The 14,977-nt window shown below is 41.1% G+C and overlaps 1 protein-coding gene across 1 annotated transcript in view; it reads left to right on the top strand.

The window, feature by feature from the left end:
- The window catches only part of ANKFN1 (ankyrin repeat and fibronectin type III domain containing 1), a 186,037-nt gene extending 171,776 nt beyond the window's left edge, over window positions 1–14,261 (top strand). The window contains 2 exon segments of the mRNA XM_036757943.1: window positions 3,846–4,585; window positions 14,190–14,261. Coding sequence (XP_036613838.1) covers window positions 3,846–4,585; window positions 14,190–14,261 — 812 coding nt within the window.
- The last annotated feature ends 716 nt before the right edge of the window (window positions 14,262–14,977 follow it).

Here is a 14,977-nt window from a genome sequence, read left to right as displayed (position 1 = left end):
AAACCAGGACATTGAGCCACTTAATAATGACAACTTTCTTTTCTGGTTTTTCAGTAGCTATGGCTGCTGGCGGGCAGGGTGGTAGTGGGGCAGGGGACAAGCGTAGCACAGTGCCTGGCACATAATAAGTGCTATATAAATGTTCACTATAATTACTCAAATCCCTCCTCCAACACATACAGGCTGTGTGATCTTGGGCAAGTCATCTCTCTAAGACTATAAATGGCAAAAATATTTGCAGTTCTGCATTAGTAGAGGGAGTTTTGTGACCTACATCAATAAAATCCCAGGTCTATTGAAAAAAACAATATCCATCTCCAACATGAGAATCCTGGACTCATAATAGACTCTAGCCATCATGCAGTGGAAAAGAAAATCCGGGCTCTGGAATTCTGGGTACCAGTACAGGCTCTACCACCCTAGGCAGAGCTGTGTCATTCACAAAAAGCACTCCAGGCTAAGCATTAGGGGACACAGGCTCTTGTTCTTTTTCTGTCACTGACTTGGTGTGTGACTCTGGGCAGGCTCATTGCATAATCTCTCCAGCCCTGATTTCTGTTCTGCAAAGTGGGAGGTAGTATACCATAGTAGATAGGGCGCTGGACTTGGAGTTAGGAAAACCCAGCTTCAAATCCCATCTTAGACACTTACTAGCTGTGTGAGCGCTTCGCCTCTCGGAAACTCAGTTTCCTCCCTCTATAAAACAAGGGGATGGCCACTAAGGTTCCATAGAGCATCTATTAGATTGTCAGTCCTGTGTAAGCAATTGGTATTTTCGCCTTTCTTTTTCTCTCCAGTGCTTTGCATGGTGCCTTGTCTATAGTGAGCACTTAAAGGCTTGTTGACTTTCAGCTCTAAATCTATGATCCATTTATTACATAAATTAATAAAGATCATAACTACGGATGTTCCCCCAATGTAATATTTATAACAGTGTAAAGACCTCTCTGAGACTCAGTTTCTGCGTCTGTAAAATAGCAATAATAGTACCAACCATGAAGATCAAGTGAGGTCATGTATGAGAAAGCACTTTGATGGGTTTTTTTTAGTTTTTTATTTTATTTTTAGTTTTTATTTATTTTATTTTTAATTTATTTTTATTCCATTTTAAGTTCTGAACTGTCTCTGTCTCTCCCTCCCCACCCCACACTAGAGAAGGCCACCATTTCACAGAGAGAGAGAGAGAGAGAGAGAGAGAGAGAGAGAGAGAGAGAGAGGAATGGAGAGAGAGAGAGAGAGAGAGAGAGAGAGAGAGAGAGAGAGAGAGAGAGAGAGAGGGATAAAATCATACCATGCATACTTCTGTTGATTAATTCTTTCTCTGGAGATGGATAACATCTTCCTTCATCAGTCCTTCATAGCTGATTTGAATATTTGTAATATACAGAATAGCTTAATTGTCCTCAGTGATTCTTTGAACAATATTGCTATTACCGTATACAATGTTTTCCTGGTTTTGCTCATTTCACTCTTCGTTGTTTCATGCAAGTCTTTCCATGTTTCTCTAAAAGTCGACCTGCTCGTCATGTGTTACAACAGGAAAAGCACATTGAAACCCTAAAGTGCCAAACACATACAATAAATCACTGCTGGAACTGTGACAGACCCACCAGACATGAATAAGCTCTCTGAAGGCAAGGGGACTTAATACTGCAGATTATTGTATGCCCAGATTACCTAGCACACAGTAAATGTTTAATAAGTGTTCATGCAGTCCCTACTTGAAGTACTCAGTTGTTGCATCACGGTTCACAGCTGGGCACTGAGAAGCAAGAGACATGGGTATCTTCAGTCATCACCAAGAATTACAATAGTTCTGACAGAGAGCGGAAAACATGGTCACCATAGCAGCAACAAGAAGTCCGTGTTGTTTGATCATATCTGACTCTTCCTGACTCCGTTTGGGGTTTTCTTAGCAAAGATACTGGAGGGGTTTGCCTTTTCCAGCTCATTTTACAGATGAAGAAACTGAGGCAAACAGAGTTAAGTGATTTTGCCAGGGTCACACAGCTAATCAGATTCTGAGATCAGATCTGAACTCAGAAAGAGGAGTCTTTCTGACTCCAGGCCCAGCACTCTGTCTACTGGACCACCCAGCTCCTTGACTCTGAGGCTAGCTCTCTATTCCCTGTGTGAAGCTGTCTATTGGAAAAGGACATAGGGAGCAAGGTAAACTGACTTTTTCAACCAATCACCTTTAGGCCACTGCTAGGGGTGGGAGAAAGGTAGCAAAATCCAACCCTCCCCATCAGATAGGCGTCTTACAAAGTACTTAATAGTACATAACTCTTGGAGAGGCAGTGTGCTATAACAGTCAGGGAGCTGGAAGCACAGAACCAGGATGACCCGGCTTCAAGTCTCACCTCTGACAATTACTGACTGTATTACGCTAGGCAAGTCACTCATTCAAGATCCCAGAGTATATTAGAGGCAGGATCTGAACCCAGCTCTTCTGTCTACAAAGACCAAGCTGCCCCACCCTACAAGTGATAGATGTCAGAGAGACCATTTGAACCCTGGTTCTTCTTGGCCTAGATATGCCAGTGTGGCGCAATAGAGAGAGTGATGGCTTTGGAGTCAGAAGACTTGGCTTTTGCACCTGCCTCTGCCCCTCTACCTATATGACTTTGGACAAGTGACTACTCCACAGTGTCCCAGTTCCCCCCCCCCCTCCATAAAATGAAGGGATTTTACCAAATGGCTTCTAATGTCTCTTCCAGCTAGCTCTAACCCTCTGATCCATTCTATGCCAACCCGATGCCTCCAAGGACAACCTCCATCCATTATGTTGGGCTGCCTTCAAAGAGCAATAACTAATATTTTAAATTATCAATAATAACATTTTTCAAGGCACTTGCCCCTGTACAAACAATCAATATTTACTGAGGACCTACTGTGTGTGAGACACATAGACAGAGTTAAATGAAGCATGACCACTATCCTCAAAGCTTACAGTCCATTTGGGAGAGAGACATAAATGGGTGGTTAATAACAAGCAGCCCTCCTCTTCTTCACAGAGATGTAGGGCTATAGATGTGAGACACAGCATACGCTGTCAGGCTTGGTTGAAGCGTTGGTTAGTTATCCTGAACTCCTTTCTTTCCTCTCTCTTTTTTATTTTTTATTTTAAGAGGTGGTTTTCCAGGGATGGATTAATTAGGGAAAGATGTGCAATTATCCCTTCCACATGCATGGGTTAGGGACACAGCACCCCCATGATCTGGAAAAATCCACATAAATCTTTTTGGCCCTCCCTTCATACCAGAGAAGAAATTTGAATTGTTATAGTATGAAAAGATTAAATAGGTTGATATTATACAATGCTATACATAGATTTTATGCATTTCTGAGTTTCTAAACTTTTCCTGTCTCATCTGCTGGCCTTCACGTGTCATCTGCAGCTTTCACAAAACTCCCAAAAAACTCCTATTTAATTTCTTATGCCAACTCGCAATATATCAAAACCATGATGGGGAATGTCATGATGTAGAAGGGATAACTACATTCTAAAATGAAGATAACATAAAAACAAAAGATAACAACAAAGACAAATAAATATTAAAATAAAAAGAAAGCCTTTTTATCTCATTTGCTCTTCTAACTGTATTTTTGTTACATGGAAGGAGAAGACTGTACAGGGGATTACAAAGTTAGTTTAGAAGCCTGTCTGCTGCAGTGCTGAAAAGTTTATCATAACCTTCCCTCTGATTAACCTAGTGCAGGGGTGGGGAACCTGTGGCCTCGAGGCCACAGGGGCCCCACCCCTTAAGTGTATGTAACCTGGGTTTCTGGCTTTCACATTTGGGGGGCTTTTATTTTCTAATGATAGTCTCTGTTCCTTCCAGACTCCCAGCCCTGTTCAGATGAAGAAGGCTGCTCTGAGGTGTTTCTCCCCACGGATAGTGACTATGATTCCAGTGATGCCCTTAGCCCTCGAGAATTGGACTTGGTCTACTTGTCATCCCATGACATTTCCCATCAGGCCATGAGTGGCATGAGTGGCAGTGCCCCTGATGTTTTACAGGTGCATGATATGAAGCCCTGCATGGCCTTCAGGGGTGACACCCAGGGCCAGACCCTGGAACCAGATACCGACCATTCCTGTGCTGAGTATTTCAATAGCCTGACACTCTCAAGTTTCATGGCCAAGAACCCTGATAAGATGGCGGGCAGCTCCCAACAACCGGTGAGTTTCTCGGGGAGGAAGAAACTGAGCAAACACCAGCACTATGGCTACTTCAGCCGTCACCATCGCTGGCTCCGGATCCACAGTGAGACACAGTCTCTGTCCCTTTCTGAGGGAGTATACACTCAGCACCTCTCCCGGGCTGCAGATTTGTCCCAGGAGACCACCGAGGCAAAGCAGATCAGGATCCCCACTGATAGGCACCGAAGCCTACTCCTACCCCATACCTCCAGCCTCCCTGAAGAGAAGAAAACCAAGTACCAGGACATGCGACCTATGGTCCGACGCATTTACGTGGAACCTTACCCCACAGCCCTGGTGAATGATGATAAGCCATGGATTGGACTCAGCTCCCCTCCAGGAGACCAGGGTGATATGCAAAGGCCCAAGGACCAGGAGGTCAGCCCAGGGGACCAGACCACCTCTCCAGTATCAGAAATATTTAGTAGCATGCTTTAGGGATCTGGACCACCTGTTTTCTGATGCCATCCATCATTGCCATTTTCTAATCTCAATCCCAATCACTACTCCTTCATCTCCCCATCCCATTTTCAAAAAGATTTAATTTTAAAGTAGAAAAGTTAGTGGTTACCAGGTCCTTAGAGTGAAATTTAGCTACTGTCTTTTGTTCCAGGGATAAACTAGGGATTGAGTTGACAGTGTTCCCCATAAACACCTACACAGAGCCAGCTATGGTGTAAACTCATGGTGCCTCTGCTTGTTAGATGATAGCTTTACCTGCGGGGGCAGCCTCAAACATCTAGATGCCATCTGGTTGTCAGCCCAAGAATATGCTATAGGGCCAGGTCCTGGGGCTTCCGTCTTGTGGGGAATTGAGATAAGACAGTAGGGGGCAAGAGAAGGCAAGATCACAGTATTCCAGATTCAGAGCTGCATGAGAACTTAGAGGTCATCTTGTCCACCCTATCCCATTCCTCATTTTGTAGATGAAGAAACTGACCCAATAAGGCCTCAGATCCCACAGGTAGTAAATAGCAAAGCCAGGTCATCTGACTCCAAAGCCAGCACTCTTCACGCTGAAACATTGGGCTCTTCATCCCATCTCCACCACCCATGAGAATTTCAAGAAGGGCTGGAGAAGGAGCCTGAGGCATCGTCCACAGGCACAGAGCAGAGTAGGGTTCTCTGAAAGTTCTAGTTCAGAGGATGGCCTCAGACAGCTCAACTTGACCTTTTCAAACCCAGGCGTGCTTTTTAAGGCCCAGATGAGCCAATATGAATGCCTGCATTTTTCCTAGTAGGAAGACTATTGTACCTTCTGCTTCCTTCTGTGCCATGTGCCCATAACCTGAATGCAGAGCAGTGGCCAGGATGCTTTCTAGGCCCTGTGCATCCTGAGATGTGTCCTCTGGACTCATTTCCCAAATGCCTTTCTGATCACTCAGCAGGTCCTCAACTCAGAACCTGGACATGAAAATGAGTTGTAAATCATCTCAAGACCCAGGGAGAGGGCTGATGTAATAGTAGATATAATGGCTGATAATAGTAATTAACATTTATATTGTACTTTAAGGTCTGTAAAGGGATGGGGACTGGACCTGTGATTCTGCTGGTATAGGGAACTCCCAGGTCAGGAAACTCCCTCCACCAGTGTAGGTTGGCACCTTCCCTGCAACTTAAGGAGTTTCCTCAAGCACCAAAAAGTGAGAGTGACTTGCCCAGGTTCACATAGCTAGTATGAATCAGAGGTAAGACTTGAACCCAGATCTTCTCGACTCCAAGATCTGCTCTCTACTCACTGTCATATGCCTCTCACTCACTTTAATGTTTGCACAGCGCTATAAATCTATCATCTCATTTGATACTCACAACAACTCTGTGAAGCAGGTGCTATTATTTTCCACATTTTACAGGTGAGGAAACTGAAGCACAAAGAGGTTAAGTGACTTGCCCAGGGTCACACAGGGAGTAAGTCTCAGGATTGGGATTTGAACCCATGCCCTCTGACTTTAGAGCCAATGTTCTTTCCACTGCATCACACTGCCTCCATAACTCAATCTGTATTTTTCCCTCCTTTGGGATCATATCTCTGATTTAATTAGTATAGGGAACTCCCAAGAAGGAAACTCCATCCACTAATGCCAATCAATACCTTTTCAATAAGGCATGAGGTGCTGAGAGATTTTGTGACTTGCCAAGGGTCGACACGGCCAATATTCTTTAGCGGCTAGACTTGAATTCAGGTCTTCCTGACAACAAGGCTAGCCTCCCAACAACAGCATACTGCTTTGATATCTTCTTGGTGAAACTCAAAAAGATAATACTGTTCTAAGTTACCACTGTCAGTTTTCCACACTTCTAGGGATATAAATATGTGATTTCTATTTGTCAAGGTACAGATTGTGTACAGATAAAAAGAGAGAATTTTAGAGTTGGAGGAAAACTTAAACACTACCAAGCTCAAACCCTCATTTTACAGATCAAGAAACTGAGGCCTGAAAGCCAGAAACAACTTGTCTAGGATCACATAACAAATTAGGGCCTGAATTGGAAGTCTCAGTTTCATGTTCTTTCTAGAACACTGTATAACCCATCTAGAATCTGCAGGTATACTCCATTCTTGGGGTTTTTATTTAGTGGATCAACAATAATGTCTGATCCTACCTGCCTCATCCTAGAAATTTTCCAGGTGCCCCATATCTCTACTTTAAGAGTTGTAAATCAAATAAGGTGAACTCACCTTAATATTAACCTGAGCCAAGTGAGAAGCTTAAAAAGTCTCTAGGATGCAAAAAAACCTCAAATCCAGTCATCTGGAGGGGAAAGGAACTGTGAATCATCCACACTACAGTTCCCATTTATTAATCTGGATAATTCTATTTTTGTTATGAAGAAGGTAGTATATTATCAGTTTGTATAGAATTGTAGCATTTTAAAGTTGGAAGAGTCCTCAGGGGCCATCTAGTCAAGCTGTTCCCATAAGCAAGAATCCCCTCTGCAATATCCCCAACAAGTGGTCCTCCATCCTTCTTTTGAAGACCTATGTTTGTGGACTACTCACTACCTGTGGAGGCAGCTCATTCCACTTTTGGACAATTCTAGCTATTAGGAAATTCTTCTCCACGTTGAACTAAATCTGCCACTCTTTAGGGTCATAGCATTTAAAGCTGGAAAGATTTCCAGAAATCATAATGTCCAATCCATATATCTTACAGATGAGGCCTATAGATTAAGGTCACCAAGGTGATAAATAGCAGAACCAAGTGATTCCAACCCAGATCTTCTGACTGCCCTCTCACCATGTACCCTAATATCATCCTACCACACTGCCTCTACCCAACATTGTAGAGCTATTAAAAATACCTCTTCTCTCCCACTCCCACTGTCCACAAACTGTCTCTTGTCCAGGCTGAATACCCCTAGTTCCCTTGAACTCTTTCTCATAGGGCACAGTTTGATGGCCCTTCTCAGAATGTCAATTTGGACCCCAGACCTGAAAGAAATATTCCAGTGTGGCCCAACCAGGACAGTGTCGATCAATCAACAAATATTTATTAAGGATTTTGCCAGGCATTGTGCTAAATGATGAGGGCACAAAGAAAAACAAAAGTAGGCCCTGTTCTCAAGGAGCTTCCATTTTGGCAGAGGAGTTAACATGTAGATAAATAATTTACACACAAGATATAGAAAGAGCAGATGAAATATTTTCAGAGTGGGAAGGTCCTAGAAGTTTCATAGACTTGAAAAGAGTTCCCCCAGAATTTAGGATTTGAGCTGGGTCTTGAGACAATGGGACAAGGAGAACTCTCCCTCTCTCTAGACACTATACCCCTCTTTCCTGCAGCCCAAAATTAAACTATCTTTTCTGGATCTTCATATTATTTTCTTGAGGCAGATTCAATCTGGAGTCCATTAAAACCTATAGCGCATTTCATATAAATTGTTGTCTAGTCAACAGTTCATGTGAAGTATGTGAGTGTAGGGATGGACACTGGTGAGCTTGGGGTTTATTTTTTTAATATATAGTAAAGTAGGTTTCAGTGTTATTTTTTAATTAGCTGAACGATATTCAAGGCTCATATGAACCCAAAGGAAGTTTCTCACCAGAAACTGCTTGTAGAACATTCTCTAAGTAGCAGAAACTATCTTTTTCTCCATCCTTCTCTAACAACAATGCTACTTGCAGCTACTGTGGAGGTGTAAGGCCAACAACATCAGCACACAGGAGGACTGCTAGCATAGGTTCTTTAATCTGCTTTTCTAAGGAAAGCAACTTTAAGGGGTTAACAATCTTACTTTAAACATACATATATCATTCACTTAGTTCAGGGGAAAAAGTCAGCACCCTGAGCTTCAGAGAGTATACAAACAGAAATTACAAACAGAAAAATAACACAAATCAACAGACAAACTTCAAACTGTCTGACCATAGCAATACATACATAGTTACCAGAGAGAGAAGCACCAACATCTGAGTTTTCAAAGCTGGGGTGCTCCTTAACAGCTACCCAGAGTCTCACCTGGCCAAATCACATGAACACTCTTCCAATGAGTGAGCCCCAAAGCAAAATGCTAACCTCAGAGTACATATATATATGTATATATATATATACATATACATATACATATGATAACAAAGGCAAGACTCAATCAAAGGCACTTCATTGCCTTAGTGCTGAGAAGCACTCCAAAAGAAAATAACAGCAAAAAGTCCCACTTTGCTTGCCGTTACACCTTCCTAGGAAAATTAGAGAACACTAGCCCAAGAGAGAATTATACAGTAAAAAAAGTACAATTTCATTAATTCAGAAAGCCCAAATTTGGAATTGATAATAATCCAGCCAAGGACTGAGCTGATGTTTACCTCCCCAAAATCTATGAGAAACTGACTTTGTTAATGAAATTAGCAACTATTACTAATTAATCTGCCTGACTTTTCACAAATTACTTAACACCTACCTCTACCCCCCACCTTTTATACCCACTGCACCCTTACTGCTTTCCTTACATATAAAAAGAATCTTAACCAGATTCTCTCCAAGGTCCCTTCCTGCTCTAACATTTTTTGGTTCAATAATTTTTTGGATAGTATTTTAAAAAAGATTGATGGAAGCCCCTTTAGTCAATTAAAAAGAATACTTTATCCTGCTTTTTAGAGATAACCATTTACATTTTTAAAGGACGTATGCTAAGTATAAATCATTATGCTGCATCTAAAGAAAAAAGGTCTACAAGTTACTTATAGCTGTTTGTAGACCTACTCCTGATTCATTATCTATCCTCGAAAGTAAACAAGAGTACTTCATTCCTTTAGAAAATATTCTCTATTTCAGATTCTACTGATCCATACTGGCTTTCATTCCAATTAGTGGGACTTGACAGTGACTAAGTTTTTCCCGGTGAGGTATAATTGGTCATACCCCAAATCCCTCACCTTGGAGGGGCAGCTGTAACTCTAGAAAGAACATTGGATTTGAAGTGAGAAAGCCTAAGTTTAGGATGCTGCTTATGCTATCTTACCTGTATAAGTCGCTTATCCTCTCTAGGCCTCAGGTTTGTCATCTGTAAAATGAGTTGGTGGGACTAGATCAGCAGTTCCAAATTTTTTTGGTTCTTTGAACCTCTTTCAAAAACAGTGACGACAACAACAAATGAGTTTTGAATGCCCAGTTAATTTAATATGCCACTCATAATAACAACACTGATTTTCTCCAGGCAAAACATGTTGTCCTGATCTTCCTTTCCAGCATAGTTCTGGCTAGATTGGCTTTGGCCAAGATCACCCAACCTCTATCCATCATGAGATCCTTCCAGAGTTATTTACCAGGCTGGGCACCATGGAATACAAAAGAAGTAAAACAAACATGAACCCTAATCATATAGGAGCTTGTGGTATAGTTGAAGGATAAGGGAACTATCACACATTTTAGCTCCCCATAACAATCTACAAAGAGATGCTTACCTCTTTGGCCAAGAAGAGCTCAAGCTTATGTCTGAAGAATATCCAGCTGCTGAGAACAAATGAATTTCCCATTTTCACTTGTGTGAGAGAGGGCGCCCTAGAAAATGTGGGAGGCACCTGGTGTCGGTTTTATTGCTCTTTACTGACATGATGCTGGTTTACGACTGGAGGAAGGCATTAGTCTTTGAGCATTTATTAAGTACTTATTAAGTCTTGAGGTACTGGCAATACTAAGGTACTAAGCTTTAGGGATAAGAAGAAAGGCAGACAGCCTCTTCCCTCAGGGAGCTCACAATCTAATGGAGGAAGTGAAATTTAAAAAAAAAAATTTAAGTACAAAAAAGATAGATGAAAAGTATACTGGAGGTAATCTCAGAGGGGAAAATGAGTCAAGAGGTTTTGGAAGCATGGAAGAATCAAGTCCTTAAGGAGGAAGGTTCCCTTCACTTCCCTACCCCACCTAATGTTCAGTGCAATGATTGAGAAAGAGAAGGAAATGGTACCTTTTGATTTTAGAGAAGATCAGCCGCGTGTAAAAAATGTCTTGCATTTAGAGAAGGATACCAAAGCACTTTACGAAGAGCAAAAACTGGAACTTAGTTACATTTTCCCTATACCCAAACTTCCTCCCAAAAAAAGCTGGTCCTGGAAGAGCCTGGCCAATAGCATGCTCTCCACTCCCTACTCCACCCCCTCAACACCCACCCACCACCTGCCACCAGTAATCTATGCAGGACAAGTGGAAAAAGAGCACTGACCTCTCATAAATTCTTCTCTCTCCACACATGTGGGTGGCCTTGTAGATGTACCCGTTCTCTTTTACAATTTAGCCTTTTCCAGTGGGCAGAGATAGTCCTGAAGGGCCCCACCCTCTCACCAAAGTCATGCTCACTTTCTCTTTGAGAGTTAAAAAAAAATCCAGCCCAGAGAACTATGTCTAATCCATAGACAGGATGGAGGTATCCTGGGATTTTCCAGCCAAGCTGAAAACTCAAGTAGAAATCACATCCATCCGAAAATTGATTCCTCTCTTTCTGTCCACCCTGATCACTGTCATTGGATTTCAGGGTTTTGCAAATCACAACCAATATAGACATAACAAAGCTATAGCAAATCATGCTTCTCTCCTACTTCTATATATTTATATTATCAACAGAGACAATACAAACTAAAGACAAGGTCTTCATATGTGGCAAGTGGGCACTTGGGGTGGGGGGAAGGAGTGGGAAACTTGGAGTTGTATATTACTTCACTGTCCACTCTAAAGTGTAAATATTTTTTAAAAAAAATAGATCCAGTGAAACAGATCCGATATTTTCTCTTGAGCTCGCTCTCTCTCTCTTTAGGGTATTTTTTTAAGTAGAGTTGGGGAAGGAGGGCAGCATACCTCCTTACCCGGGAGAGCTTCAAGGGACCGGTCAGCTCCTGTTAGCTGTTCTGATACATGGCTTATGACTGTTAAGTAAAACTTCAACACAGCCTTACCAATAGCAAGGATAGTGTAGTTGGAATGATGCTATGCCACTTGGAAACTAAGTCTGAGATCTTAATTCAGAGTCGTTTCCTTTCGTTGTGTTCTGTTTCCCCCAGGCATTGAACTTTGCCATTAGGGAGAATTATTTTTAGAACATCTCACTCAATGTATGTGGTTTTGCCATGATTGGACCTCTGATTATTACACCATAGCATCTGGCAGAAGTTAGAATCTTCTTTTGCTGTTGTTTCTTTGGTTCTTTGATTTCAGTAAGGTCTTTTTTCCCCTTAAAAAAATCAATTGTGTTTTGGTCATCTATGGATTTCTAATTTGGTCATTGCAAAAGGCAATTGTGTTGTGTTAGGAAGTCAGCTGGCCAGATAATGAAAATTCTCTATTTTGATAAAGGAAAATAGAAGGAGGTCCTTTAAAAAATGTTGTTAGAACTTTCTCTTCCAGGGACTGGTCTATGCTTTTATTTTAATGTAACCTCAGTCCCAAAGTCTGTTGGTATGGGATTCTTTCCTTATTGGTGAAAACCAATTCCATCTTTGACAATTACGAAGCAGTCCCATATCAACAGACTTTGGGACCCAGGTTACTTTAGAAAGGCCACTTTTTAGTTTAGCTATGAATAATATCAAGTGATTAGCAAATAATGCCTACTAATTGTTCTTTCCAATTGTGAAAGTCAAGTCTGGACATATGTGGGTAAAAAGTAAAGGAGTAGTATCAATGACAGTGTACTCAGTGGTAATTTTTTTTTTAAATCTTATTATGGAAGATTTGATCTGTTAAGTCACTCTAGGCTGCTGTCCTGGGTCCCTGTCCCTGATTGGGACAAAGCCAGAGAGATCAGAATGCCATCCTGTCACCAGCACCTATTTTATAGGTGGGTTGGGAAAAGCAAATTTAAGAAGTTGGAGGGGGGCAGGTTGTCATCCTTGGAAGGAAAAAAAAACTCATCTCCTTGATGACATTCTATAAGGCGATGTTTAATCATCATTTCCTGCCTTATGTGTAAATAGTAATTTGGCTGTTTCTTGGTTGTCTTTGTTCAGATTTTATTGTATCTTGTTGCTATATATGCAACTGAGTGTATGTTGAAGTTTAAATTTTGGTACAATATATGCACAATTTTGTGTGCTTTACACCTCTGTAAATATACAGATTATTCACATATAGTATGTTAATGTTGACCTCCAAACTCTGACACAATAATATTTTTGTCATATGCACATTTGCAAACTTTGAAAAATTCAAGCAGTTATTGGAAATAACCAATAGCCTCAATAAGACAGCCATGAGAATGGATCTACCTCTTCTACCTGTTGATCTCGAAAAAGAGGTAGGAGATTCAAGAGAATTTTTTTAAAATAGTTTTCCTGATGGCAAGTATTTTTGATAATTTCATATTCATCTGATTGTCTTTGCAAGAAAAACAAAGAAATGTTAGCTCCATTGGAGTGAGTGGTTTTGTTTCTGAAGCATTCATTAATACTAGCGTTTTCTATTCTAACCTGATATTGTTGAAATCTCATTTGGGGGAGAATGAAGAAGTCATTTGTTTTGGACCCTCGAAGGATTTTCAGCTATGTAAATTTACAGTTTCTAAGCCCTTTATAACTCTCAATGCTTGGCTTACCTAAAGTATATCCTATTTCTCAACTAAGAGTGGTTAATCTTTCTGAGTTTTACTGATAACGACCCCGCCCCAACCCACTCCCTCCATTATTATGTGTAATGTTCAGACCTCAACTGGCCCTCCAGGGACGAGTCTGAACCTTACTGGTTTTCAAACATCCAAAGACCGCTTGTCCATTTCTCTTCCATGATTGTCACTGGCCGAAAACTTAAAATTCATCACTGGATTGCCCTGGCAAAGACTATTGCTGGATTGCGCCATGGAGGTTGGCCATAGAAACCTCTCTCCAGACTACACCCTCCGCATGTTCAAATGTCCAGCGCATTTTTGCATGTATCCTGTACCTCTCTAAGTTACCCTCCCCCCCACCTTTTTTAATCCTTTTAAAAAACTGGCAGAGGTTTAAGATTTCTTCTGTGTGAGAGAACATGACAAAGAGATCATTTTAATTCCAAGAACCTGGACAAAGGTTGCCCTGCATTCCAGCAAGAAGGAAACATGCTGCTTTGTATCATGTGTTGGTCCTGCACTGTTTTACAGGATACTTTTAAACAAACACAAAAGGAATTAAGCCCTTCTATTGGCATGTTTGTGATTGGCTCTTCTCAAGCCCTCAGATCTCTGGTTTGTTGTTCTATCTGAATGTGCTGTTTTCCCTACACAAATTGTTATCTTTCTAAGCAAACCATGACTTTTTTTTATCCTAATTCTGTCTTTAAATAAAAGTTTCCTTTTCCCCCCCAAACCAAACAGATTACACTACTCGTTAATGCCCTCTCTTTTATCTATCTGTGCGGGGGAAATTGGGAGGAGAGGTGATAGAGATGTTCAAATTTACACTAATAAATAAGAAATATGCCTTAATAGCACTATTGAGCCTTTCCACCTCAGTCTCACAAATGGGATACAGTGCAGACTAACACATCTAATAATAAATATTTACTTCCCTTCTCAATAAAAGGAAAAGGTCTTATTGGGAAATCTGACACTATTCAAGGTTTCTTTCCTGTCTGTTTGAAGAGGCCGTAAGTGAGAAGATCACAAAGAAATCCCCTGGCTCAGTATTATCTGCCCCTTCAGCTATAACTTCTAAATGATTTCTCAGGAGTGGAATTCCTTTCCTTCCCCATAGATTGTCCCACATCCACACCTTTATTTGATGTCCCTTGGCTAGCAGGCCAAAAGAATATGAGCCTAACTTGAATCCATGGTTTTTAGGCCTTGTACCCAAAAGGCTGTCCTTAATATTTATTAAAATGGCATTGCACCCAAAGGGATTTAAATGGATTATAATGGCTTATTTATATTTGCTTTACAATATGTAAAGTGCTCTCCTCAAGACCTACGTAGAAGGTTGGCTCTGTGATTTCATCATGGTACAAAACTCCCAGCATAGACATTCCTCCAGTGGTCTAGGTCACTGACATCTATTTCTGGTCTTAGAGCCAGGGTTTTGAATCTGGGGTCCACCACGGGTAGATTTCAGGAGGTGAGGGAAGGCCTAGAAACTTAGATGGGGGTAAAAATTACATTTTTATTTTCATTAACCTCTAACTGAAGTTTAGTATTTCTTTCCATTATGAAATTTAAAAAAAAATAAAATATTCTCAGGTGTCCATAGGATTCATAAGATTGTCTAAGGGGTCTATGACATACACACATACACACTATGATACACATACACAAAAGTCAATAATCCTTGTCTTAAAGAGGGACAGGGAAACTAGGTGGCAAAGTAGATAGACTCTT

The sequence above is a fragment of the Trichosurus vulpecula genome, chromosome 4 (genome assembly GCF_011100635.1).
Source record: "Trichosurus vulpecula isolate mTriVul1 chromosome 4, mTriVul1.pri, whole genome shotgun sequence".
Lineage (NCBI taxonomy): Eukaryota > Metazoa > Chordata > Mammalia > Diprotodontia > Phalangeridae > Trichosurus > Trichosurus vulpecula.
Note: the sequence above shows the minus strand (reverse complement) of the source record. Positions and strands in the feature narration are given on the sequence as shown.